The sequence below is a fragment of the Entamoeba invadens genome (assembly GCF_000330505.1).
Source record: "Entamoeba invadens IP1 unplaced genomic scaffold scaff_1105074726103, whole genome shotgun sequence".
NCBI classification, from domain to species: domain Eukaryota; phylum Evosea; order Mastigamoebida; family Endamoebidae; genus Entamoeba; species Entamoeba invadens.
Window position 1 is genome coordinate 64,651 of NW_004443767.1, and position 26,786 is coordinate 91,436.

General features: G+C 34.1%; 15 protein-coding genes across 15 annotated transcripts; 8 read left to right on the forward strand and 7 right to left on the reverse strand.

Annotated features, from left to right (window-relative positions):
• Positions 1 to 216: 216 nt before the first annotated feature.
• EIN_246920 (hypothetical protein) lies at positions 217 to 1,095 on the reverse strand (the record flags this gene model as incomplete). Its single annotated transcript, XM_004261521.1, has 1 exon — positions 217 to 1,095. The coding sequence occupies one exon, from the start codon at positions 1,093 to 1,095 to the stop codon at positions 217 to 219; it is 879 nt and encodes a 292-aa protein (XP_004261569.1).
• A 1,619-nt stretch (positions 1,096 to 2,714) lies between these two features.
• Positions 2,715 to 3,539, forward strand: EIN_246930 (hypothetical protein; the record flags this gene model as incomplete). Its single annotated transcript, XM_004261522.1, has 2 exons — positions 2,715 to 3,013; positions 3,074 to 3,539. 2 exons carry the CDS (start codon positions 2,715 to 2,717, stop codon positions 3,537 to 3,539), a joined length of 765 nt encoding a protein of 254 aa, XP_004261570.1.
• Positions 3,540 to 3,740: 201 nt separating this feature from the next.
• On the forward strand, positions 3,741 to 5,219 carry EIN_246940 (hypothetical protein; the record flags this gene model as incomplete). Its single annotated transcript, XM_004261523.1, has 1 exon — positions 3,741 to 5,219. The coding sequence occupies one exon, from the start codon at positions 3,741 to 3,743 to the stop codon at positions 5,217 to 5,219; it is 1,479 nt and encodes a 492-aa protein (XP_004261571.1).
• Positions 5,220 to 5,302: 83 nt separating this feature from the next.
• On the reverse strand, positions 5,303 to 5,998 carry EIN_246950 (hypothetical protein; the record flags this gene model as incomplete). Its single annotated transcript, XM_004261524.1, has 1 exon — positions 5,303 to 5,998. The coding sequence occupies one exon, from the start codon at positions 5,996 to 5,998 to the stop codon at positions 5,303 to 5,305; it is 696 nt and encodes a 231-aa protein (XP_004261572.1).
• A 1,705-nt stretch (positions 5,999 to 7,703) lies between these two features.
• EIN_246960 (hypothetical protein) lies at positions 7,704 to 9,473 on the forward strand (the record flags this gene model as incomplete). Its single annotated transcript, XM_004261525.1, has 1 exon — positions 7,704 to 9,473. One exon carries the CDS (start codon positions 7,704 to 7,706, stop codon positions 9,471 to 9,473), a length of 1,770 nt encoding a protein of 589 aa, XP_004261573.1.
• Positions 9,474 to 10,030: 557 nt separating this feature from the next.
• On the forward strand, positions 10,031 to 10,633 carry EIN_246970 (hypothetical protein; the record flags this gene model as incomplete). Its single annotated transcript, XM_004261526.1, has 1 exon — positions 10,031 to 10,633. One exon carries the CDS (start codon positions 10,031 to 10,033, stop codon positions 10,631 to 10,633), a length of 603 nt encoding a protein of 200 aa, XP_004261574.1.
• A 1,487-nt stretch (positions 10,634 to 12,120) lies between these two features.
• On the forward strand, positions 12,121 to 13,019 carry EIN_246980 (copine, putative; the record flags this gene model as incomplete). Its single annotated transcript, XM_004261527.1, has 3 exons — positions 12,121 to 12,218; positions 12,352 to 12,732; positions 12,773 to 13,019. 3 exons carry the CDS (start codon positions 12,121 to 12,123, stop codon positions 13,017 to 13,019), a joined length of 726 nt encoding a protein of 241 aa, XP_004261575.1.
• Positions 13,020 to 13,390: 371 nt separating this feature from the next.
• On the forward strand, positions 13,391 to 13,732 carry EIN_246990 (vesicle transport V-snare protein vti1a, putative; the record flags this gene model as incomplete). The annotated part of the gene is made up of 1 exon (XM_004261528.1): positions 13,391 to 13,732. One exon carries the CDS (start codon positions 13,391 to 13,393, stop codon positions 13,730 to 13,732), a length of 342 nt encoding a protein of 113 aa, XP_004261576.1.
• Positions 13,733 to 14,288: 556 nt separating this feature from the next.
• EIN_247000 (hypothetical protein) lies at positions 14,289 to 15,321 on the forward strand (the record flags this gene model as incomplete). The annotated part of the gene is made up of 2 exons (XM_004261529.1): positions 14,289 to 14,720; positions 14,851 to 15,321. The coding sequence occupies 2 exons, from the start codon at positions 14,289 to 14,291 to the stop codon at positions 15,319 to 15,321; spliced, it is 903 nt and encodes a 300-aa protein (XP_004261577.1).
• A 129-nt stretch (positions 15,322 to 15,450) lies between these two features.
• Positions 15,451 to 16,286, forward strand: EIN_247010 (hypothetical protein; the record flags this gene model as incomplete). The annotated part of the gene is made up of 2 exons (XM_004261530.1): positions 15,451 to 15,466; positions 15,514 to 16,286. 2 exons carry the CDS (start codon positions 15,451 to 15,453, stop codon positions 16,284 to 16,286), a joined length of 789 nt encoding a protein of 262 aa, XP_004261578.1.
• A 101-nt stretch (positions 16,287 to 16,387) lies between these two features.
• On the reverse strand, positions 16,388 to 18,505 carry EIN_247020 (ankyrin repeat-containing protein, putative; the record flags this gene model as incomplete). The annotated part of the gene is made up of 1 exon (XM_004261531.1): positions 16,388 to 18,505. The coding sequence occupies one exon, from the start codon at positions 18,503 to 18,505 to the stop codon at positions 16,388 to 16,390; it is 2,118 nt and encodes a 705-aa protein (XP_004261579.1).
• A 408-nt stretch (positions 18,506 to 18,913) lies between these two features.
• On the reverse strand, positions 18,914 to 19,995 carry EIN_247030 (palmitoyltransferase PFA3, putative; the record flags this gene model as incomplete). Its single annotated transcript, XM_004261532.1, has 2 exons — positions 18,914 to 19,204; positions 19,462 to 19,995. The coding sequence occupies 2 exons, from the start codon at positions 19,993 to 19,995 to the stop codon at positions 18,914 to 18,916; spliced, it is 825 nt and encodes a 274-aa protein (XP_004261580.1).
• Positions 19,996 to 20,150: 155 nt separating this feature from the next.
• EIN_247040 (heat shock transcription factor, putative) lies at positions 20,151 to 21,110 on the reverse strand (the record flags this gene model as incomplete). The annotated part of the gene is made up of 1 exon (XM_004261533.1): positions 20,151 to 21,110. The coding sequence occupies one exon, from the start codon at positions 21,108 to 21,110 to the stop codon at positions 20,151 to 20,153; it is 960 nt and encodes a 319-aa protein (XP_004261581.1).
• A 507-nt stretch (positions 21,111 to 21,617) lies between these two features.
• EIN_247050 (hypothetical protein) lies at positions 21,618 to 24,185 on the reverse strand (the record flags this gene model as incomplete). The annotated part of the gene is made up of 1 exon (XM_004261534.1): positions 21,618 to 24,185. One exon carries the CDS (start codon positions 24,183 to 24,185, stop codon positions 21,618 to 21,620), a length of 2,568 nt encoding a protein of 855 aa, XP_004261582.1.
• A 595-nt stretch (positions 24,186 to 24,780) lies between these two features.
• On the reverse strand, positions 24,781 to 26,142 carry EIN_247060 (phosphoglucosamine mutase, putative; the record flags this gene model as incomplete). The annotated part of the gene is made up of 1 exon (XM_004261535.1): positions 24,781 to 26,142. The coding sequence occupies one exon, from the start codon at positions 26,140 to 26,142 to the stop codon at positions 24,781 to 24,783; it is 1,362 nt and encodes a 453-aa protein (XP_004261583.1).
• Positions 26,143 to 26,786: the final 644 nt, after the last annotated feature.

Sequence of the window (26,786 nt, forward strand, 5' to 3'; positions counted from 1 at the left end):
TTGTTAATAGTTTTTAATATATATAGTATTTATATTATGATATATTTTAACGAGGGACAAAACATTTATTTTTAAATAGAGTTAAATCCATATAATTAAAATTAATTAATAAAATTTATTATGATATAATTATAAAGAAATTAATTTTCAATAGTATATTAATAGTAGAACTTATTAAAAAAAATAAAACCAAAAAAAAACTAAAGAAGAATGTGTTTAGAACAAAGCCAAGAAGAAGGCAATCAAAGCCAAGATGGTGTAACCAAAAGCATTGTCTGGTTCTGGTTCTGGAGTTGGAGTGACTGGAGTTCCTGACTTGATGAAAAGCTTTGTGTCTTCGATCTTCAACATATAAGGAGCAGTCTCAGCCTTCAAAGCATCAGCTATCAAAACAGTTACATGGGTTGTTATACTTGTTCGAATTTCGGCATTTAATAAAGTCCAATCAGCGAAATTAACTTTAGTTTGGAAGTTGATAGAGTTAATAGTAATAGTCTGAGTATCGGCACTTGCGTCATAACCTATTATCAAACGTTGGAAATTTTTCAAGGCATCTTCAGTGTTATCAGTGGCAGCATTTCCATTGAATTCAAGATTGTACTTCACATTGAAAGTACCAACAGAATACTTGTGCAATCCAATGTAACATGGAAGTGTGGGAACAGTTGTACGTTTGACGTTTTTGATGGTAATTGGACTTGTTAAGGATTTTGAGCCATCTTTGCCGCCATTCACATAAGTGACTGAAACTTGTTTCTCAGTGTCTGGAATTTCAACGGTAAGGTCACAATCCTCATGGGAGAATCCTTCATTATAATTGGTTGGTTGAATCATCATGGTCGAATATGTATTTTTCACAGCTGGATCAAGTACAGCAGACATTTTAACAACAAGTGGACCGTAAACGGGGTCGACAAAAAAGTCACCTAAAATTGGGTTGTCAATAGTATATTTACCATTAATTTTAACAATTGCACCATCAACACCAGTAGTATCAGCAGCGGGAGTGTATGTCGCTTTATCAGCACTAGGAGTATAGCCAGGGACTGGATCTGCAGCAAAGACAGTGAGTGCTAATGAGAGAAGAGCGAACATGAGTGAAATAAAAAGATTTCACAATGTTTATATAGGATTCTTTGATTGCTTTTCATTTGTGAAAATTCTTTTACAATTACATAAATTTATTCGATTTTTTATTAGCAACTTTTCGGGAAATATGTTTTCTTTTAAAAAATTAATTCAATTTGTTTATGGAAATAAAAATAAAATTAAACATTTTCTTTTCATAAAAAGTAAAAATAAAAGAACGAATGGAGAAAAAGGCATTATTATTAATATGGTATTATCATCGTATTTTTTAATTTCAAAATGGTTGAAAAACGAATAAAATGCTTATGTAATTTTTCAAAATAATAAGAAACACAAATTATATCTCTAAAACATTCAGACATTTTCATTTTATTGCAACAACTTCATTTATATTGAATGGGATTTTTGTATTTTTTAACTAAAATAATAAATTTGCCATTTTCAAGTTCAACTTTGATTTACTGTCTCTCAAACGAATTTTTAATCGTTTTTATCAAAAGAGTTGAATTTTTAAAGAAAAATGTCAATGCCCGTTTCCCCGTTTTAATACGTTAATTGCATTCCTTTGTTTATTCGATTTTTATTATGACTTTTCAAATTTGAAAAACAAAACTAAATATTCTATTTTTATTTTCATTTTTTCGTTTTTGTCAATATTTTCCCGCTTGATTATTCAAAAATCTTGTATTATTTTTAAGTTTTTTTTTTATATTTGGAAAACAAATTTTGTTACAAAATTATTTTAAATTATAATTATTATAAATGTTCTATATTTGATTATAATTTTTTTTTTACTTTTAATAAAATTAATAATAAAATTAAATTATTATAAATATTATTAAATAATATTATAATTTACTATATTTTAATAAATATATTTTTAATATAATTTAAAAACTATTGTTTTGTAATACAATAAATTTTAAAAATGTTATTACAAAACATAAAAACAAAATTTTTTTTAAATTATGAATATTCATAATAACTCATCGTATATTTTATATTACATTTTACCATTTAAATACAATTATTGATTATCTATTATAAAACAATAATTTATTTATTAAAAAATAAAAATTGTTATAGAAAATGTTATATAACAACAAGAACTAAAAATAATTAAAGAAATGGTACATCAATTAAAACTCAAAATTTCACGACTGAACGAAGCGGTTTCGGCTAAAATCCGTACAATAGAAGAATATGAATCATTTTATTACCATCAAATGAAACTTCAAAACAAATCACTCAAAAAAACAGATACCTTTTCCAAAACGATCAAAGGGTTTTATACGTATTTAACAAAAAGTCCGAATTTCAGTGGAACGTTTCCCGACTTTTTTCTTTGGTTTATTGAGGGATTACAAACCTCAATCAAATTTCTTATACAAACCGAAAATGATGAGATAAAGAAAGATGGACAAACAATAGTTTTCCCACTTTCACACACGGGAGTTGAAAGTTCTTTTAAGTTCTCTCGCAATGAAATTTTTGGCGTGCTTTCCTGTTGCTTCTTTGGAGTTGAGTGGATAGAAGGCGACACTTCTGCGATGTCTTTTAGTGTTATTTACTCATCGTGGCAAGCAGATCAAATTTTGTTCTGCTTTATGGCTTATTTTTATGTGATGATACTTTACCCAGAGAAAGAAGAAACGGTGACATTCAAACGGTGTGTATTAAAGAAAGAAAGTGATATTAACTGGGAGACTGACGACCACGAGCTTGGGGATGTCTTATTTGATAACGGTGGAATAGAGGCCTCCGATTTTCCAGTTCAGATCGATTTTGCCAACAAAAATTTTCATCTCTCAAAACTTTCGGTTGGCGCAACACAAGAGGAAATTATATGTGCGACAAAGCCCGAGTCTTTCCTTGGAATTTGTGTGTTTGATACAATGGGCGAGCGTGATTGTGTAGTGATAAGGTTTGATTTATTTTCGATATAATACATTTAACTATAAATAAATAGTTATTCACGATAAAGTGATGCGCTCTCAATCTCCCGAGTTAGTGGCTTTGGGAAGGCCTTTCGGTGGGAGGAGATTCGTTGCGAGAACGAGATAACAGAAGAGGTGGATCTTGTAGCGATCGATTCATGTATCCAGTCATGTTATACAAAAGATAATATAATAAGGGATTTAAATAAGGCATATTTAGGCTTTAAATCGGGAAGAGGAAGAGTCTCGAGTGGTCGTTGGGGGTGTGGTGTCTTTAACAATGACCCAGCTCTCAAATTCATTCAGCAAGTGATGGCTGCCAGTGTTATAGAAACGACTTTGAAGCTTCACTGGTTCGACAAAAAGGAAACCGAAAAGTTTGACGCTTTACTTAAACTGATGAAAAAGAGGCAAATGAGAGTGAAAGACGTGTATAAGATGATCATTAACGCAAATACCAAAAAGTTTTTGGAATCGGTCGAAAACACTACTGATGGATTTAAACTATATTAAACCAGATTTTTACTATTTTATTGTTAGTATATAATATAATTTATTTTATCATTAATTATAGCAATTGATTTATAATTCTTTATAATATAAATTTATTATTATTGTCAAATAAAGAAATAGTAAAAGTATGGTATTTCTAATAGTAATTCAAAACGAAAAACGGAAAGAAAACCCTTAAGGGGGAAGAAAACAGACAGTTTGATGGAGCGATTAAGACATGAGCGTGAAAACTACCTCGAGATGTTACTGCCTTTGGTAAAATTGGGGCTGTACACAAGTGAAGAAGTGAGGAAGGTCATCGATAGATGGACAAAACAAGACATTGCGAAGCGTCGATATAAACAAGAAGACACGACTTTCAAAATGATTCTTGAACAAGAGAAAGAAGCACGGAAAGATTTCATCAAGAGGGTGTCGAAATATTATATCAAGGAACTCAGCGAATATCTTGTTTTCGATAAAAGAATTAGTGATACGTTTGTGTGGTACTTGAACCGGTTCCCAATAAGGGTCTTGGTATGGAAAGACTACATAGCGTTCCTTATTGAATCTGAACACGCCAATCATGAAGTACTAAATGCATTTACTAAGGCTTTCAAGTTCAACCCACGGTGCGACGAACTTTGGACGCTCTTTACGACATACCTAAGTTCTATGCCAGAAGATAATTATCGAAAAGTGCTGCAAAGTGTTATAGCAAACAATCCGTACGAAGAGGAAGTTTACTTAATGTACTTCCGATTTGAGTTGGACCAAATTCTTACGAAGAAAAAGGTGATATTGTTTAACACCGATCTCGTGGAAAAAAAAGAGGAGCAAATCAAAGAACAACAAATAAAGTACGCTCCAAAAACCACAATCGCACACCAAAAACTTTTAAAAGCAGTGGAGTCGCTCACCCCATTGTACACAATTCTTAGAATCATTTATGAGGAAGCCAAAAGCAAATTGAAAGGCTACCATTACGTTGTCGGCATGATCGATTCAGTTTACGACGTTCCAGAGTGTGAAGAATTGAAGAAAACAATGTTGGAATACCTCTTCAGCATGACGGATAAAAAGGTCGATATTATGAAGGAGCTTGCACTCACTTATTACGAGAGAAACCCGCAATTAGGGTTTGAGGTTTTGAAGAACCCTGTTTTTAACGATGTAAGTGAAAAAGCGAAGGAAAAGGTATTTAACGAGATGAGAGGGCTAAGCGGCGAAGAGGTAAAGCCAAAACTGCCCTACGAAATATCAATTGAGAAAATCAAGAAAATTGCCGATTTGAATGCGAAATTGAATGTCATGAAAACCGAAATATTAAACATCGACAGGACTTACATCGAACAATTGAAGGACGAGTGTTTTGACATAATAATGGTTGAGGAAGAGAGTGTAGTAAAGGAATTCATCGATTGGCTTTTGAAGACAGTGTGTAGTTACGACACATACATAAAAATGGCCAAGTATTTCGAGGAGAAAAAAGACTACAAAAGTGCGCTGAACGTGTTTGACACTGGCGTGAGACTTGGATGGATTGCAAAGGGTTCAGCCGAGTTTTGGGTGGAGTATTTGTTATTATGCCGAAACAGTGGTGATTACAAAAGGGGGCGCAGTGTCCACGAAGCGATGAAGAAGTTATATAAAAACCCTGACGAAGTCGATGTGATGTTTGAGAGTAGAGTGAACAATTGATTGGTATACTTACATTCTGAATCATTAAAAGTTAAACACCTAAAAATCAATAAAGAAATAATGAAGAGAATAATTTGCCACTTTTACACTAAAGCCTCCTTTTCCGTGTTGTTCTCACTTTCTGCCAAAGACTTATTGTGGAAAAGGTTGTAAGCTTTTTCGTTCATCATTTGGTAAATTGTCTGATTGTGTTCCTTTGCCTTTTCTTTGAGTGTTTTATAATAGAATGCTATGATTATGCATAAGCAGCTGAACAAAGCCACCACACAAATTGCATTTGAACAGAATGACACAAAGAAGTACAAATCTTTAAAAGAAAAGTCACACGTTGGACAATTTTTATCAACAATATGGCAGTTACATAGTGCCGTTTCATCCCCATAGAAACAACACTCATTTCTTTTTTCGTTGTATCGTTTTTGCTCAGATGTCATGTTTTGAACCTTTTTGATGTCTGTGAAACCCGAGAACGAAACAAAGAAGACTGTGGAAAGGCAAATAAACCCCACCAAATAAATAGCCCAATAGAAAATTTTGGACCATCGAATTTTAAAGAAACATAATGTAAACAAATATAAAAATGTTATGAGGGCATTCATTATTATCACGTTTCTATAAAAGGTAACTTGGTTCTTTAAAAGTAGTGACCCATCTAAGTCATATGCTTGGGGAATCTTTGCCAATCCAAGCGAGCTATCTATCAACAGAACACATGAGGATAACAAGTAAAAGCCAGAGGATATAGCTAAATATACAAGAAGCTGTGAGCGATCAATCATTTAGTTTTTTGAAGATGAAAACATCTATTTTTAAGTTTGCTTTGATTTTTTTCGTTAATTTTGGTTTTCGAAAATGTGGAAGTTGTGAGAATTCAAAAAACTCTAAAAACACATTTTAAGAATTTCTGATATTTATGGAAGTTAATGTTAAAAAAAATGTTAATAATTATTTTATAGTTTTTATTTAATTATAGTCGGGGGATAAATAGCATTAAAAAGGGACAAAGGCAGTTAATTTTGATAAATATAATTTTGAAACTATAATTTTTAAAAAATCTATTTAAAGGTCAAAATAAACATAAAATTAAAATATTAATTTAAATTATAGTTTTTTAATTTTAAATGATTATAAATTGAAAAATTATAAATTTCTATTTCAAAAATAAACAAAAACACCTCAATTTGTTCACTTAAAAAATGTGGAAGTCTAAAACGCAGCACTTTTTGTGGTTTGTCTGAAACTTGTTTTGTTAAAGAATTTTTCCTTTGTTTTTCCCTTTGTTTCGTTTCTTTTCTGCTCTTCTTCAACTCCAATTGTTTTGGTGTTAAAATGGTCTTTCTCTTTTCCTTTCTCAATGGGAATGGTTCAACAACGAAAGATTGAAAGATTTTAACAAATAATGATTTTTCAGTGATTCCGTGACACTTTAAAGGATTGACACTGTTGTTAATTCATTAAACTCTGGCATTTTAACCATATAGATCATGAATATATATTGAAATACAGTTTTTAAACTGGTTTCTTGTATTTGAATTGCTTTTTTGTGTTGATTGCATCTGGTTGTTTCATCGAGGGTTCCTTTCTCTTCTTCTTCCATTGTTTTCAAAGATTGAATAATATCAAAAATAAAAAGTTATGTTTTTCTTTTATTATCTTCAAAGTAGTTAATTGAAAAAACCCTTCTAATACTTTTATGGTTAAATAAATTATATTTTATAGTTTTTTACTCAAATTAACTACTTCTGTCCCAAATTAACCCCTTTTATCACCCGACTATAGATTTATAAAAAAACAATCTATATTTATAATAATAATTTATTTGTATAATTATTAAACTTTTGAATAATAAAAAAAATATAAAATTATTATACTTTTATTGTTATAAATATTAAAAAACTTTTATATTAAAATATATTAAAAAAAATTGAAAACAAAACAAAAAAACAATAACACTTTTATATTTTTTTTATTATATTCTACTACAGTCATGCGAAAAAGTTGTCGCGTTTGGAAAAACCTGTCTTGAAAAAATATTTTATAGTAAATTTATAATTACTTACTATACAGTATAGCTTCTATTCGATTTATTTGCAGGGTCATTTCACAAAAATCGAATAAAAATATTCGGCATTTCCAAATAACATTTTCTATTTCAGATCATTTGTTTATAGTACTAGAATAGTTCATTACCACCAGAGACAGGTTTTTCCAAACGCGACAGCTTTTTCGCATGACTGTAATAATTTTTTTAGTTAAATAAATTTAAATTTATAAAATGGTATTAATTTAGTCATTTTAATTAATAATAAAATATTATTTAAATTATTGTTAAATAAGATGGATGAATAATTAATTAAATTATATAAAAATAACTATAATATTATTATATTTTAGTACCTATAAATACAATATAGAATATTAATAACTATATATTAATTAAAATTTAAACAAACAAATAGGTAAAAAAAAATCTTTAAACAAAAAATGGAAGAGGAAGCCAACGAGCAGCAAGATGAGTATATTCAAGGTGGTGAACCTGAGAAAAAGCCGTTTGAAGTTCCCAAAGAAGGGACTGTGTTTATTTTAGATTGTCACAATTACAATAACATGGGGATGGACGAAAAACTCAAAGAAGCTGTGTTGAACCACATGCGAAGGACTCCAGTCTTATACCCAAAAGACCGTTTTGCGCTTGTTCTATTTGGTGTTGACGCTCCTTCGGAAAAAATGCCCAACATAGTTCTTTCTCACTTTTTGGGATTCGCGTCGGGAGAGCTCTTCAAAAAGACGGAGGAGAAACTATCACATATTGTCCCTTCGACCAAAGTTACGCCACTGATTAGTGTGTTGGAGTTTGCCAACACCATTTTCGAGAGAGCTGTTGAAAGTAATCTCATCAACCAACGGCGGATAGTGTTTGTTGTGCCACCTGCGTTCTTTGAGACACATGAAATTACTCCCGAAATCAACGCTTATGTGACCTCTCATTCTGTCGTTCCAATCATTTTCTCATCACATTTTCCCGATTTTTTCCCGTTTCCGTGTTTCCAGTTAGAACGGTTGGAACGAGTGTCAATTGCTTTTCACAAAAGTTATGGGTACTATTATGACTTTGTTCCTTTTAACGGAACGCGGTGTCGGGTAATTGTGAATAACATTTTTGCTGATGTTCGTGCTTCTACTTTAGGAAATGTTTTAGTCGAAAAACAAAAGTTTCGGCGAGTTGTTGGCAAAATCAGAAAAGATGAGATTGAAGAGGCGAAACTGCGCGAATTACCAGTTCCGACTGATGAGGACGGAAATTGGGAGTACGCCTACAACGCTAAGAAGCTTGTTTTTACCGAAGACGACTACCAGAAGTTGCACCGAATCCCCGACGAATTCAAAAATAGTATTCGGGTGCGTGGAAAAATTGATGTGGATCTTATAACTGAAACAATCGGAAAACCGATGTTTATACGACCAACCGGGGATTCGGTTGAGTGGTACGAGGCTTTATATAAAAGTTTATATGAAAAACACGTGGCGTTACGTTGCGACTTTTTAATGATAACAGCGATGAGGGACTCTGTCGTTGTTGCATTGGAATCATTTGAAGAGATCTTCCCAAGGGGTTTATATATACTTGTCATTCCGTTTTATCAAGATTATTTAACTATTAATTATGGAGACAAGTGTTATGACTATAGTAAAATTGAGGTGGCGTCAGAGGCTAATCTGGCTGTTAAACGACTCATCGAAACAACAACTAAAGAAAATCTCGACTTGTTGCAACTCAAAAATCCCGCAGTTCAAAAGAGATTGGATGTGATTGCAGAGATTGTCGAAGGAGATGTGAGGGTGGAACGAAACCGAGAGAATGAGAGACTTGCCAGAATGAGAGAAACAGAAGATGAGCGAAAAACGGAGAAAGAAGTCAACGAGGTCAGTGCTTTCTTTTATGTACAGCCCATTTTAAAAAACTCAAGTAGGAAACAGGTCATACCTGAAATGGGGGAAGATGAAATGCTCAAGATATTCAACGAAATAAACGACGGAAAATATGCAAGATTGACAGTGCCTATTTTGAAGAGTTTTTTGATGGCGTCGCACGTTGTTGTTACAAATAAAGATAAAAAAATGGATTTACTTGAAAAGGCAAAAAGACTTGTTGAAAAAATCCAAAGTGAGATGGAAAAAGAGGATGAGGAGGCAGAACAAGGCGATAACGCCAATAATGTTGAAGAAGCCCAAAACGAAGAGGAGCAACAATAAAGTTAAAACACAGAAGATGAGTAATTGGATTATTTTTATATTTTTTTAATTAATAATTTTTTATTATAAATATTACAAATTTAATAGTTTTGATGTTTTAATTTTTTTTTGATTTTTTATTATCATAATATACATTTTAGCTAGAAAAATCTTAGTAAATTCTATTGAAATTAGTTATATCTTCATGTATTATACAAATGTTTATTATTGTTATAATAATTATAATAATAATTATTATTATTTTTTACTATTTTTATAATAAAATATAAAATATTATAATTTAATTATGGTTCTAAATATATTGTACCATAATTTAATTATATTTATAATTATAATAATTTACCAATTGTAAGCTCAATTTAATGACAATAAAAGAAAATAATAACAAAACCATATAACTAAACATACAAAAACAACAAACTACAAGAACTTAATTAATAGTTTAAATAACTAAATATATCAAAGTGAATTGAACAAAGTGAAAATGACAAGGACTTTCCACGAAAGTCAGTGCACTCTATAAAACGTGAATTTTCAATATCTATTTCATCGCACAAATGTTCACAATCATTCTCTCAATTATTCTTCTCTCTCGATCCGAATCTATTCTCTACCAAGATGGTGATTTTGGTTGGACGCTGAATGATTCTGCCTTCATTGGGTATGGCAAACATGAAGTTGAAGGGAAGACGTGGTTAGGTGGTAACATGCAGATTTCCGACATGTTGAAGTTCAATGGTGAAGAGCAGACAATCAACGACAAAGGTCTTTGTTTTACATCACAATGGACGTCCAACGATGATTCTGTCAGAATGAAAGTACGTATTCTTCCTGATGAGTTTCGTGGTGATGATGATCCCAAGACGGGTTTAATAGTACGAGTCTTTAATAAGAAAGAATATTGTGTCAGTTTAGAAGAACCCGAGTTCGATGTTCGAATCGTCACTCAAGTCAAATACGTGTCAATTCAACTCTACCAAACTCTGGAAAACACTAAGAGCTTCGTCTACTTTAATAACATTAAATTCCAATCTAAATATCCTCAAAATAATAATCAAGTCTCGGACCAATCTATTGACTGGAGCGCAAATAATGGAAATGACGGAGTCTCTTCTCTTATGATTGCCGCTGCTCTTGTACTCATACTCTTCTTATTCTAACTCTAATTGACTTTGACTGCTTTATAGTTCTTCGTATGGATTTTTTATTATTTATTGGTGGTTTTGAAATATAGTATAAATTATAATTGTTTTTCTATTCTTATATGAAATGTATACTATTATAGTAGTTTTATTATTATTTATTATACTCCAATGACTTTTTCTTTATAAAATAATAAAATAACTATATTAACGAGTTAGATGTGAAATGCAAAATCAGGAAAATATGCAGCTGAAACCTTGGTGTGGCCAAAACAGGCATCTCCTAAACAAAGTTTGGAGTTGTTTTGGTTCTGCTCGTTGAGAGTCCCTCAACGACATCATAAAAGTCGTTGTTGTAACAATACCAACTGGAACAAACAGGAAACTCCTCCTCAATACTTCCTATATCATTTTGGCTCAAATTTTCGTAAATTTTCGGGAAAGTCAACGAGAGACAATAACATTTATAAAAACAATTTCTTCCGATAGAAGTGATAGATTGAGGAATAGTGAGATTGACAAGTGATTTGCACTCTTCGAAAGAGCTGTTCCCAAGTTGAGTCAGTGTCTGTTCCAGATTTATTTGTGAGAGGGAATAACATTTGTAAAAACAAAAATTTGGGATTTTCATAATCTGGGTTGACAGTTTGACAGTGGAAAGTGATGAACACTCCCCAAAACAGTAATTTCCAATTTGTGTGACACTATCTGGCAGAATAATCTCCTTCAAACTATTACAACTCATAAAGCAGTAGTTACCCATAACTTGTAGAGTTGTTGTAAGTTTGACGGTTTGGAGAAAATTGCACTTTTGAAAACACCTGTTTCCTATTGAAAATAGTTTTTGTGAGCAAAAAGCGGAAATTTGTGAGTTGGAGAAAATCCCGTCACCAAGCGCCGTCACTTTTTCAATCACCTTTTTAAAATTAAAATTTGAGTTATTCACAATGTCGCTTTTTGTTAAGCAAACTCTTTTACAATTAACTTTGTCATGATTTTCTTTGAGATACTGTGTGTACGTAAGTTCAAACCAGATCACTGTCTGGGGGAACTCAGAAAAACGAAGGTCGAACGTTGAATATAAGTTCAGTCGTTTAAGATTTGGAAAAAGTGACTTTGTTCGTTCCGTCAATGCAGTCGGATTGCTTGTCATTTCAGAAAACGAAGAGCCAAACTTATGGTTTACTAATAGTAAGTTTAGAAGAATTCGTGTATCAGAAATCGCGCTAATCACTTCTTGGATAACATTTTGATCCATTATTCTATTTTAGTTTCTATTTTTTTGTCGAAAAAAAACAATACAATAAATTAATAATTAATAATTAAATTTCTATAAATGAAGAAATAAAAAAAGATTTTTATAAATTGGTTGTACTAAAAATAAACCAAAATAACAAAATTTTGAGAATTACTAAAAAACCAATTTCGAAATTCAAAAAAGTGCACCTTTTAGAGGTTCTTAATATTATTGAATCTTCTTTCGAACTACTTATCTTCAAATATCAATGGGAAATACACCAAGCACAGGCGACAAATATGAGTTGAAACTAAACTTTGATTCAGTCGATGCTGTGTCAAAACAGCTAGAAACAAATGGACTGAAGTTTGTTACTGACGTCTATTGGTTCATTTTATAATTTTCAAATTGTTTATTAATAGTACATTTTTAATTAATTAATAATTATAATTCATTATGATATTGAAATGGTACAGAACACCGCATTACTCACAAAAAGAGATCTGATTGTCTATATTGGAATAGACTATACGGCAAGTAACTCTCGAGCGAGCAACATGTCTTTTGGAGGGATACCGTTGCACTCGATTGGCAACCAAATCATCAATCCGTATCAACAAGTGTTGACTATTGTTGGCAAACAACTTCAAAAATTGACAAAAGAGATTTCTTTGTTTTCCTTTGGGGATTCCATCTCAAGAGGTACTGGGGTTTGTAATATGAATAAAGACGGCCCTCTTAGTACCTACGATGACGTGATCAATATATACAACAAATCAACACCATTCATCACACTCTCGGGACCAACTAACTTCGCGCCACTCATTAACAAAGCAGTTGAAAACGCGGCGGAAGCGAAGGGAAAAACACTCATTTTGATGTTTGTTATGGTATTAAGGCTCTGTTGGACTTATTTGTAGAATATGCGACGGACACGTCACAGAAACCGAACCAACGTACAAAGCAGTTGACGCCGCACGCGAACAAAATATCGAGGTCGTCTGTATCGGCGTCGGAGATGGTCCGTTCGGAAAAATGTCGACGCAACTCAACCTCCCAAATTTCCATTTCATCAACTTTACAACATTAAAAGAACAATACCAAGAGAAGGTGGAAGAGTACCTGAGCATAGCGGTGCTCCAAGATTTGGTTTCTTTCAAGAATTGACTACTTTTGTGTTTCTGTTGGGTAAATGATTGATACTCCGCCGTCTTTCGACAATGAATGGATCATCTGTGATGTTTAAAATATCACAAAGAATAGTTGGAGGTACTTTATTGTTGTTATAATAATTATATTTTATATTCTTTACACTGTAAATTCCTCGCTTATCTGTCCTCTCGTTCCACAACTCATTTTTTTCTTCAATCTGAAGATTTCAGAAAAAAATTGTCATATGTTTTGGAAATAGTAATTATAGCTATACATAAACTATACAATAAGTACAAAAATGGCTGATATGAATTGAGATGGAACTGTCATTTTTGAAGAAAAAACGGATCGCCAAAATAAACACTACTAATTCTAATTCAAAATTGATGAGTTACGGGCATGTAGACCAAGACAGGATGTTGAACGCGACCCAACGCCTTGATGAGGCGACGGACCAGATCGAACAGTCGAACGCGATCTTAGAAGATACAGTTGGTGTCGAGATGGATTCATTACAAGAACTCCGAAGACAAAGAGAGGTTATTTCGAGTGACAAAGACACACTGGACAAGGTCAACATCGACTTGGACACGTCGAATAAAACACTCAAGGGGATGCTCAGAAGAGCAATCACAAACAAAATCTTCCTTTGTGTTATTATCATCGTTTTCCTCGTCATCATTGGCCTCGTCATTTACTTCGGATTTTTCTTTTTCAAGAAAGACTGAGCGAATTCTTTAATTTTTTTGCTGTTTTTATGTTTGGTCGTTCCGAATCTTGTAATCCACAATTCTCAATCTCGTTGTGGTTGATAGAATGAGTGTTTGGATGTTAAGATTTTCGGATATAAAGAAAATGTAAAGATTTTTAATTCATTCTTTTAAACAAATTTGTTATAACTTCTGAGGTAAACCAGGTAAGATTTGGTAATTATTAAAGTTAATTGCTCCAAAACAATTGTATAATAAAACTATAATTTAACTAAATTTATTAATACAATATTTATGGAAAGTGAAAAAAAAACAACTATCATTAATAATTCTTAAACTAGTAATAAACTAAAAAAATAATTCCATATTCTTGGTGTGTTATTATCAATACAAATTTAGCGAATCAAAAAGTTTAGATTCAAGTTTGATTAATTACAATTAAAAACAATAGCAACTTAATTTAATTTTTAATAAAATATTTTCGGAAAGCATCAAAATGATTTGATGAGAAAACGTGATTGACTTGGAGGAATGAAAGAACCAAAGAGAACGGAAAATACAGAGAAGGCAAAGCATGTTTGGAAGCAAAACGCCCAAACAGCGAACGATACGCATATCAGTCGTCCGTTCCCACGCAGGCGGAAAAGAGTTTTGGAAACGTCTTGGTAAGGATTGGAAGAAGTTTGGAGCTGTTGAAATCAAGGTGTCGGTCAAGCTCATGAAAAAGGCTCTCACATACAAGGCATTACTTAAAGAGCGCCCAGACATCATAATATGCAGCGACACTGCGGGATCCCCATCCTCATTCACTGCTGAAGAAGTTAAAAACCTTGAGAAGTACGTCGTCAACAACACATCGAAACATCTCATTGGGACGTACGCACTCTTCCAACACTTGGAGCATAGGACAAGCGAATATGACAATAGGATGATGTGCCCTTTCTTTGGAATTGACGAAAAAATGAAGTTCACCACTTTGAATATCGACCCAAGTGTAGTCTTTACTGTTTGTTGCTCTGGTATTTTTGTCTTGTTCTGTGTTTTGATTAAAATACAACGAATAAACTATTTCATCTGGTTTATTTAATAGTACAATTGATAAAATGGTTGAACAAAAAAGACAAACTTACAAAAAGCCAACAAGCGTTGAAAGTGTGTTGTGGAAAAATATGGACACGCCCTATCGGAGTGATGGGTACAGTCACACCCAATTGCCAGTTTCGATGAATTGGTTTGACAAAGAAAATCATTTGTGCTGTGGGAAGGGTGCGACAATACTTGCAAGAAATGACGATGGCACTGCCGTTGTGTTATACAACTCGACCAAGACGTACTCAACGTTGTACATATCATCAATGCCAGAATTCAACACTATGGAAACAAACACCGACCTCCAGTTTTTTTACAATGCGTTTATATTCTTGACCGCAACAGATTCTCTACTTTCGCTCCAGGGACTTTGTATGAAATGTATTGGAAAGATGAACAAAAAGATCGAGAGGAGCATGATTCCACCCCAACTACTTTCGACACTTGAAAACGCTTCGAGGAGGTATCACCACCACGTGCTGAAGGATAAAAAATATTTCCGAAAGCACATTGTATAAATCGTTCACTCAAGAAAGATATAATCTAAACTGTATTTTGTCTAAATATTTTGAGTTAATTAAAATACAAAATATACACAAATAAATAATCCAATAATAAAAAGTTGAAAAAACTCAAAAACAAATTCAATGGAACTTGACCGTGGTGTTTGTTTTAATACCAAACCAACAAATTGTTGAACTGACGTTCAGAATTGTCTAATCCGTTTTCGTGCAGGGAAATTAGTCTTCGACAAAAACACGTTAACTCCTCTTCCGGAAAAAGGTTTAGTATCTGTCTATGTTGTTTGTCTTCCAACACCCAAATACAAAAACGAATAAAAATGACAATGCAGTCCATTGAAGGGATGATAACATTCGAGTGGAAGCGACGCGAGACGCAATACGTCGACACTGAAATGATCATATTTCCCGGCGATGCTGTTGCGGTCCTCATCCCACAACGCAACAGTGGGTACGTTCAAATCAAAGAAACAAAGCGCACTGCCTTTTTCTGGAACCAAGAGACAGACCCCAAACTGTTTTCCAACGCACTTACTGAAATGCAGAAAGTTTTGGATGGTCAACAGATTTCCCCCATCGACACAACCGCTCCCCCCGCAGCAAAACCCATTTACAAAGTTAAAAACGGTAAAATCCAAATCGCAGACGTCTCTCTCCGTACCGTCGTCGACGCAAAAATAGTTGAAGAGATATTAAAAGAGCACCCTGAGGCCATACAGGAACTTGCATTGTTATGCCCACCCGACGAAGTTGATGGCAAAAATAGTGACCAGCTCATTCAAGTGATTCTTAATAACATTCACTCAAACCAATTCCAAGAGACTTTAAGACTGATAGAAACGGCTATCACAACAGGAGAAGGAGATGAAATATGTTCGCAGACCGGAGCTGAATTACATCACCAAGGGCTTGGTGGGGTGAGACTTGTGTTGCTCGACATCATCAATAAATTTAAGATGTAAGTCTTTTCTTTCCAACTCGTTCATTTTAATTTATTTCATCAATTGAAATATTTAAATAAACCTTCACAGGTCGAGAAATTTGTAATAACAAAAAAATGAATTTACCAGACGGATTGCTCGTTTCTTAAATTGTGTTGGTTGGTGTCTTGTTCCATGGGTATCTCGATGCGAGGACTATGCGTCTTTACTTTTTCTTCGATTGGATTTAAAGGAGGTGGTACAGCGACGGAGAGTGACCGATTCTTCTTTTCGATAATTTTACGAACTTCTTTCTGTTTCTTTAACATCCCTTTCATCTTCTCCAACTCGATGGTCGACATCTCTTTCGATTTGCAAAATTCCATTTTAAATAAGCCACTCTCACCGCGCTCGTTGATACCTATTCCCCACTCGTTATAGACCCAGACAACACTAATAATCTCTCCTTTGTGTAACGAAAGCATGTGTGAATTTTCAACATTAACTAACTCGCCCAATGATTCGACTTTATTGATGACCACCCACTCACTCTTTTTAGTGCCATTTAATATATCAAGACAATGCAAAAAGCCGCGATTAGTCGCACTTTGTTTGACATTCATCCCGCGGATATCCTTCATGACTAAATCGGCACCATGTCGTTTGAGTATTTCAACACTGAGTGCGTCATTCATAATTACAGCAATATGTAACGGAGTCCGCCCACATGCATCTCTTTTATTAATCAATTCTTTATAACTCTCACATAAATACTCAAGTAAGTTGACAGTACCCCTCGCACAGCATAAATGTATGACGTTCATTCGATGTTTATCTTCATATCCGCACGCTCTATTATTCTCAATTAAGTACTTAACACACTCCATGTTTCCTCCCATCACAGCGTAATGCAATGGTGTTCTTCCTTCATTATTTCTGAGATCCACATGATGTTGACACACAGTGATTAAGTGCTTTACCATCTGTAAATCGCCTCTCAAACTCCCAATATGTAAAGGTGTTTCTCCGCTGTCATTCTTCTCTTCTAATAATTCCTTCTTCTGTTTAAAGAGCCACTCGACTATTTTAATACGACCACTTTGCACGGCATAATGAAAGACTGAATTCCCCATCTTGTCCTTCTCTTCAATCCCACTGATCTTTTCTAATATCCCAATCTCTCCATGGACAACACCAGACAAAAATAAGGTGGTCCCCCGCATCGTCCGCTGGTCCATTTTAGCTCCTCTCTCCTTCAAAAAGCACATCGACTGTTCACAGCCAAGAGATACCGCTATCATCAATGGCGTCATCCCTTGACTATTCCCACGCTCTAAACACAAGATGTTGCTATAGAAGTATTCCATCACTTCTTTACTATTTGCTTTAACAGCACAATGAAACGGAAAATTACTCTGGCAGTCGCCGGTATTCACCAACTTCGGACACATCTCAATGATTGTTTTGCAGAGGTCCAAATCGCCGACTGCAGCTGCGTGGTGTAAAACTGTTTGTCCGTAGTTGTCTGGCACGTCCAATGGAGAAGTTTTGAGGAGCACCTTCGAGATTTCTTGCTGTCGATTTTTGATAGCAACAATAAGGGCTGTTTCTCCCATCTCGTTCTCAAGCGTCACATCTGCGTTGTGATCGAGTAGCCACTGTGCCGATTGCAACAGTCCGAATTTGGCGGCGATGTGGAGGGGTGTTGAGTTTCCTTCGTTGAAGGTGTTGTTGATGAACTCGTCGACACAACACAACGAAAGAATGTAATCGAGAAACGAGGTGTTGTTCATGAACACTGCATAGTGTAAGACGGTATACCCCCTCATATCCGTCGCGGCAAGCATTTCCTTTCCGCACTTCTCAAGAAGTATCTTCGATATCTTCGACGATGCGTCAAAATCCGAATTTTGAGATCTCAACGCACAGAAGAGGGGAATCTCGCCAAAGGCGTTATGGACTAGAACAGAAGAATGTTTGGAAACTAACACTTCAACACATTCAAGACGTCCTAATGAACACGCAATATGAAGCGGCGTGTTGCCGTGGTTATCAACAACATCAAAGCCACAATGTCGTAGAGCCTCAGATGGAATTATGAGTTCTGGTCGGTTTTGGTATACCATCAGATGGACGGGGGTGAAATTAAGTGGAAAGTCAACGCCAACACGTTTCTGGGGCTTTGACTTTGGTGGGGGGTTTAATCCAATGTCATAAGGCGAGTCTCCCATCCCAATATTGTGACTTTTCAAGTTATTCATTCTGAGTTTACAATCGTGTCATTGTTGAGATACTATACTTATTGGTTCTTTATTTCATGTTCTGGTTTTTGTGATTGTATAATTAATTATAATCACATTACTATTAATTAATTAACATCATGTTATTAGTCTTTCTTCTTTTATTTAACGAGTTGTTTTTTATTCTTTTATTGTTTTATATTATTTGAATAACTATATCTTGACAAAATTTATATAATTCAAATAATTGTTAAATAAAACAATATTGTTTTTAAAACAACACGTTAATTAATAATACCCACAAAATAATATCGGCAACAGAATCTTCAAAAATAAAAACTTAATTATACGTAGTAATAAACACAATTATATTTATAGTACATTTTGATCCCCAAAACAAAACAGTCAAATGTCATTCCGATAAAAAAATTAGTCCGACTTTTTATCGAAAATGGGTTGAGTTGGTAAAAATCCCGAAATGAGCCATTTTCCCTCAGGAACTTGCATCACTTCTCTCCAATTGTTAATAAATCCTCGACTGAATGTATTTTCAACAAGTTTTCTTTGTTTGAGGGATTCTCCCAAGTACTTCACAAGTTCAACAAACGTCAGATTTGTTGATATGACAACTCCAACCGCAAACAACTCGACACTCACAGAAAGTGCCATGTTTCCAAAGAAGAGTGCAACCACTACTAACACTATGTACGGCGCATTCGTCTGTTTCTAAGTTTCTGGACTTCTTTCAATTGTTCTATTTTTTATAAAAATTATACTAGTGTACTACTACAATATTCAATAAAGTATAATGTATATATAAATTATAGTACAGTAAAATACTATAGTATAATTATAATAAATAAATTATAAATTATATTATTCATTAATAGTAAAACACAATAATAAAACAACAATATTATATAGTAATAGAACAATTTACTATACATTATAACAAATTACTATACATTATAACAAACGAGGTCAGCACTATAGAAAATTTCGTAAATGTTGAAGACGACGAAGAGAACTGAGACCCAAAGATAGAAGAGGAACAAGAAGAAATATCTGAAGTTGTGATATCCCAACGAGTTACCGAGCACTGTGCAGAAGTGGTCGAGTTTATAGACGCATTTTTTTGTCGCTTCGCAGTGATGGACTCTATACCCCTTATATCTCTTGCACACATCGCAGTACCTTTCTGGTGTTTTTTCTTCTTCTTTCACTTCATAAAATGTTTTTGGAATGACATCCGATGAAGTGTAATGGACTCTATAAAATGATGAAGTGACTAATATAAATAGCACATGCATTATAACTGCCATAAAAGACACGTACAACGCCCCAAAATAGAGGGGCAACACTTGTGTTAAGAAATACAAACAAACTATATAGATCACACCTATCACGGGAAAGATAATCTTCGCAGGAAGTTCTTGCAATTCTTCTTCTGTGAAATGGGCATGGATCCATTCATCTAATTTGTCTCTTCGTCGCGGTTTTCCTTCGGTCATTGTCGTTCTTTTGTTTTTGAAGTTCTTTTTATAACACTCTAGAAATAAGTATCACTAATTGTATTATAAGTAATTACAAATTTTACTATAATTATAATACAACAAAAAACTCTGAAAATAGAACACTTAGAATACATGACTTATTGAATTAACAACTACACTTGGTGTCTATTCATTTGATCTTGATCAGTCGCTGGGAAAAGAGGATAGTTGGACTCCTCAAAACCAGAGGAGAGAAATGGGACTAAAGAATTTGTAAGAAGTCGGAGTTGGTCACTTAAGACCCGTTGATTATCACTTAAAATAGAAAAATCGTTTTGAAGGTTCTGAAGACTCATCTGCAAGTCTCGAAGTGTGGGCTCGGTATCAGTTTGTCGCATCAATTCGACAACATTTTGTCGAACAGTCTCTTCATTCCATTTCTCATATTTCTCTTGTTTTTGAGTGACCGGTTGGTCTTGTGAAAGACGCCTTTCATCTATTTGTTCATTTTGTAGTTCAACTTGTTTGTCATTCAGTGCTTCCATATCAGTTATTACAAAATTAAATCCATTACATCCCCTTTTGTTGTTTGTGTCTGGTAATATATATCTCTCGTCTATAATGTCTGATTTGTCACTCTTCTCTGTTTTTTCAATAGTCTCATCTTTCAAACACAATTCATTCATTTCCTTTGAAGTGCTCAATTCATCCGAGACTTCAGAAGATATTGATAAAGAAAACGCATGCCTTGTTTCATACAATTTCTTCAATTTCTCTTTCTCTTCTTTTCTACTGTACATTTTCTTCTTCTTTTTAATTAACATCAAACTATTGGGGTTGTCCGGGTCGAATAAAGAGTTGGAGTATCCAACCACTCCATCGTACATTTTCTTATGAAATCCATACGAATTCATTTGTCGAACAAAACTATCTTGTCTCATCACTCCAAAGAATTTGGGCATAATTTCATTATAAAATTTGTCGGTATCATATATCAATATACACTTTTGAGTCATGTCATATGTCACTACCTTCCCCTTCCGACACTCATTCACCATCTTAAACAGTTTCTCAATAAACCGAACAACCAACGGATTTTTTGGTCCTCGCTTCTTAGTCTTTGGCTCGTCCATTCCACTTTATCAGTATCTATCGTATTTTTAGAATAGACAATATACCTTTTGGAAATAAAATATACCTTTTTTCCTTCCCAATTATGTTTTTAATTAATGAATTTATAATTGTTTTTTTAATTAATTTTTAATTAATTTTTAAATAATTTTCATTTTTATTTTTAAACAATTTTTACAAATTATTTGTTGAATTTTTTATTAATTCTTTTACTAAAATAATAGTAATATTTTGTTATTTCATAAAAATGACAAATTTGTAAAAACAAAAAAAAAGTTTTTCATTCATAAAAGTTTCTTTTTGTGAAAGAAAATGACAATCCTTGTATTATTAATTATAATATGACATTTATAAAATTTAGTACAAAAAACGAACCTTTCGAATTTAGTTATTTAACAGAGTTCGCTTTAATCTACACAATTTAGTTATTTAACTATACAACTATAGTTCATACCGAACTCAATGACACATTTGGTGCCAAAAAAAAAGACCAATAACTCCACGCTGACTTACTGTTTTAAGCAAGGGATAAAGAACTTCCCGTTCTTAGCGACCAAGCCATGGACTTCGAATTCGTACCCCGGCCACTTTTCTTCGAAATGAGCAAGAGCGACCATTAAGTCGGTATGGACTTGATCGAAGATTTCGCCAGGCATTACAGTAGGTATTCCCGGTGGGTAATTGACCACGAGTAACGCGCTGACTCTTCCCGTCAAATTTTCGACGGGGACCCAGTCGACGTTGTTATTAATTAAAGCGCAAGAAGCTTCATAAGGCAAACACTTGACATCGGGGAGCTTTCCGGAGTAGACTTCGTTCTCCATTTCCTGCATTTTCTTGATTTCTGGATTCATCATGTCGCAGAAGTCCTTGAGCCCGACGTTTTCGAACTCCAAGTTGTGTTCTCTAGTGAAGACATACTTCAATTGAGTATTACTGTCATACATCTTCTTGAATTGAATCAACGCGGTGATTAAAGTAGCTGATTTCCCTCTTCTACTTCCAATAGAGAACAATGAAAGCATTGTATAATACCCCATCTTCTCCATTATAATCCCATTCATTGCTAAGAACTTACACACTACACACGCTGGTATCTCAATATTCGCATCTTCATCAACAGTTAAGATATTCACTTTCAATGGGTCTAATAAGTATTGATTCTTTCCTATATTAGGGAACCCATGCCACGCTTCTGGACCACTTGGGGGAAGGACCCAATAATTCTTGTCATAAATGTCATTCTTCCCACTCAAAATGTCCCGAGGCTGCCAACACCCAAAGAACCACCCTTCCCCTGACTCTTTAAACTCGACTTTCACACGCTCGATCGCACACCGGAATGATATGACTTCTTTTAAGACATCATCTACTATAGACTCCCCAGAGATATCCATAATAGCAGATGACATGTCTAACGACGCAATTAAAGAGTATTGCGGCGAAGTCGAAGTATTCGCTTGGAAGTACGTGTTAAAGCGATCAAACTGGAATGGGTCCTTAGAGTTTCTGACGTGGACCATAGAACATTGCGAGAGCGCTGCAAGCACTTTATGAGTACTTTGAGTGGCATAGATGACACCTTTATAATTCGAAGGAGTGGTCGACCTCTTCACAACTTCATCGCCTTCTTCGTCCTCATCCAAGTCTTGTAACACTGAGCTTCCATGGAAAATAGAGTCTTCTTCCAACTTCTCGTTCATCTTTTCAAAGTAGTCTTTATTCATCGAATGGTAAGACGCATAGAATGGATGGAAATGAGCATAAGGGAACCATGCCTCATCAAATAACATATTCTGCGCATCTAAATGTGACAAACTTTGACAGACTTTAGCAACATTATAACAGATCCCATCATATGTACATTGTGTTAACACCATTAACTTAATCCCTTTTGTTAAGTCTTGTTGTGTCATATAAGGAAGGCGTTTGCCTTGTTTAATGATGTTTGTCACATTAAATTCAGTGAAGGGAATGGGTCCAATTATACCATATTTGTTCCTCACAGGAACTACATAGAAGGGCTTAAGACCTCCTAACATAATAGCTTGCATCGACGATTTGTGTGCATTTCGATCTAAAACAACTACATCCCCAGATACTGTAGTCCCTTGGAATACCATCTTATTTGCTGTAGATGTCCCATTTAATACAAAATAAGAGAAATCACTCCCAAACACTTTAGAAGCATATTTCTCGGCTTCTCCAATGGGACCAAAGTGATTGAGTAACCCTCCTAACTCCCCAACAGCATTACATAAGTCAGCTATTAACATATTCTCCCCAAAGAAATCAAAGAAAAACTTCCCAGGTGGACTACGTAAGTAAGCAACACCCCCCATATGCCCAGGACAATGCCATGAATACTTCCCTTGATTCACATACTTCACTAAGGCTTTAAAGAATGGTGGTAAAATGTCTTCAATGTATTCGTAGGACTGCGTGACTATTCGCTTCGCTACAAAGGTCGGAGTCTCTTCACCTTTCCACAAATACGCTTCGATCGATTCTAAGACTTGGACGGGAAGGCGCTCGACAACTAGTTTCTCTGTATATAAAAATATTAATATTTTTCTATTAATATTCTTAAAGGTCCGAATCACATTCAAAGGTGATGGGACAACTTTCAAATGCTCTTTTTCCATAAACAAAATTAACTCCTCTTGCGTTTTTAATTGTTGCATTTCGGCGATCTTCTCATTCGGATAGGACCGCGGAACGACAAGATTCAATCCGTCAGCCTCTAATTTCATTAATGGCGTTTTGGCCTGGAAAGGCGAAAGTTCCGTTCCCGGGAGAACTAAAACTTTGTGATCGTAAATCTGAGTCGTTTTGGGAAAGAGAAATTGTCTCATCGACTTTTTACACTTGGAATAATCCATATCCCAATCCATTAATATAGCTGCTATATCTATAGTTTCTTTTAACTCATTATATGCATCATGGAAAGAATGAGTTAAGATCGCAGTCGCTCCAAGATCATGGATCTCTTTGCAGATCGTGTTGATCGAACTGGAAACTACCGATTCCTCACTCGTCGGTGAAACTACTAAAACACGAATCGGAAACGGGTGCATCGAATCTTTTAATAATTCGTTTTGGCTCAAATTTATGGCGGGAAATTATTGTTTTTTACTATTCTCTAAGTAGTTTTATGTCATTTTGGTCTTCTTTCAGTTTTTGTAAAAAAAGTCGGTACTAATTAACTCTAATAAGATATGGTGCCTCTGATTTTCGGGCAAAAAATGTCGTCAAGGGTTTTCATCTTAAAATTGTTTGTTTTCGGATTTTTGGGTTCAACTAAAACCCATAATTTTCCCATGAAATTTGCCTTCTATTCCGTTCATTTGACTTTTCACATCACTCGTATGTTATTGAAACTATATGTAAACTATAATAAAACTATCATTTATAGTTTGTAATCTCAAAAAATCCATTTTTACCCCAGCAAATCTCTTTTTCTTTTCCACTCTCCAATAACATTTTGATGAAAAATGTTTTATTAAAAATGATAAAATTGATTATATTAATAACTACTAATAAAACAATTATTTTATTAGTAGTTATTATGAACTATACAACTACCATATTATTACTATAAAAAGTATTATATAGAAATCAGTCTAAAATGGCCTTTATCAACAAATCACAAAATCAAGCGTCTATTACTTTCTACGCCTTCAGTAGAATATCCATAACATGGTCAGCAGCTTGTTTAGCTTCTTCTATAGTGTGAGCTTCTGCGATAACTCTGACTATTGGTTCAGTGTTACTTTTTCTGAGATGGACCCAATACTTTTCAGTTGCGACATAGAGTCCATCTCTCTCGTCTATTTCTTGATTTGCGTATTCCTTCTTCACGTCCAAAAATGCTTTATCGACATTCACTTTACTTCTGTCGACTTTACTTTTATAAATGGTGTATTGCGGAAGCTGTTGGACGATCTCTTTTAATGATTTGTTCTCGCGTTGCATCAAGTTAAGGACAAGAGAGGTCGCTACCATCGCGTCACGACCAATATGTACATCAGGCAACATAACACCTCCATTCCCTTCACCACCTATCACTGCTTTCTTCTCCGTCATCCCTACACCAACCTGGATCTCACCAACAGGCGTATTATAACACACACACCCATACTCTTTTGCAACATCCGCAGTCGCGCGCGACGACGACAAATTCTTGCACACCGCGCCACGCTTCCCGCAATACTTTAAAGCGAAGTAAACTGCGCAGACAAGTGTATACTCCTCTCCTATAGGACATCCATCACCACCTATTAAGACGCATCGGTCCACATCGGGATCAACAGCTATTCCAAGATCAGCGCCAACCTCTTTCACGCGTTTACACAAGTCCTTTAAGTTTTCCGGAATAGGTTCTGGTGTATGTGGGAAGTCACCTGTAGGAGCGGTGTTCATCTCAATAACTTCACAATTGAATTTGTGAAGTAAGTTCACCATAATAGGTCCTCCAGCTCCACATACAGAGTCGATGACCACTTTAAAATGCTTTGCCTTCACATCTTCAGTGTGAATATATGGCAATTTCATTATTTTAGATAAGTGGATCTCGGCGGCATCAGGATACATTTTAACGGAGCCATTTCCATTGCAAAAAGTCTTTTCCTCCGCTAACGTGAAGACGACTTGGCACTTCTCGGGGACAATGAATAACCCATCGGAGTCAACAAATTTAAGTCCATTCCATGGCTTTGGATTGTGACTCGAAGTTATTATGACACCACCACACGCTTCCTCATGCTGAACTATAACTTGAACAGTTGGTGTTGGGACTATCCCACATTGAAGAACATCACAACCACATTCTACTAAGGCTTTGTTCACTATCTCTTCAGCCCATGGACCACTTACACGAGAATCTCGTCCAACTATGAACTTGTGATTCGTCGGATGCTCTTTTAATTGAGTCGTGGCAAAAGCTTTGACATATTTGATGATCACTTCGGAGGTTAAGGACTCATGGGCTATCCCACGAATACCAGATAATGTCACCATCAGTGGAGCACTCATATCTCTTTCTTGTGATTATAAAAGTCTCAATCACTGCTTTTATATTATTTTTATTCACTCAAAAATTTTGAAATTTTAGAAAGAAAAAAGTCACATTTCGCGAGATTTTTTAATTAGGTTTTTTTGTGTTGTATAAAAACAAATTTTATTATTTATTACGAAATTATTTATTAAAATTTATTTTTTATTATATTATTTGATTATCACTTTTTAAATTGGTGGAAATACAAAAATGGATTATTTAAATTATTACTAAAAAAAAACACTTACAATTTAAATATAATAAAATTAACTATTATTAATAATTTAAACAATTTTTAATTTTGTGTCCGATTATTAGGAATAATGAGATTGAGATTTTGACAAAAGATCTAAAAAATAATTCGAAATATCAGAATACTAAATTAATTATTTTGAATTATAGATTTTTAAATTATGACTTTCTTTTTTTTAAATTATTTTTGTTATTTTAATATATTTTTGTATACTAATTTATATTATATTATGTAATAGAATATAATATAAATAATATAATAATTAAATAAAAGAAAAACTATTTATAAAAAATAGCACAACTTCATAGTAAAATTACAAACAAAAGAATTAACCTCGATTTACAGACAAATAACAGACAGACAGTACAC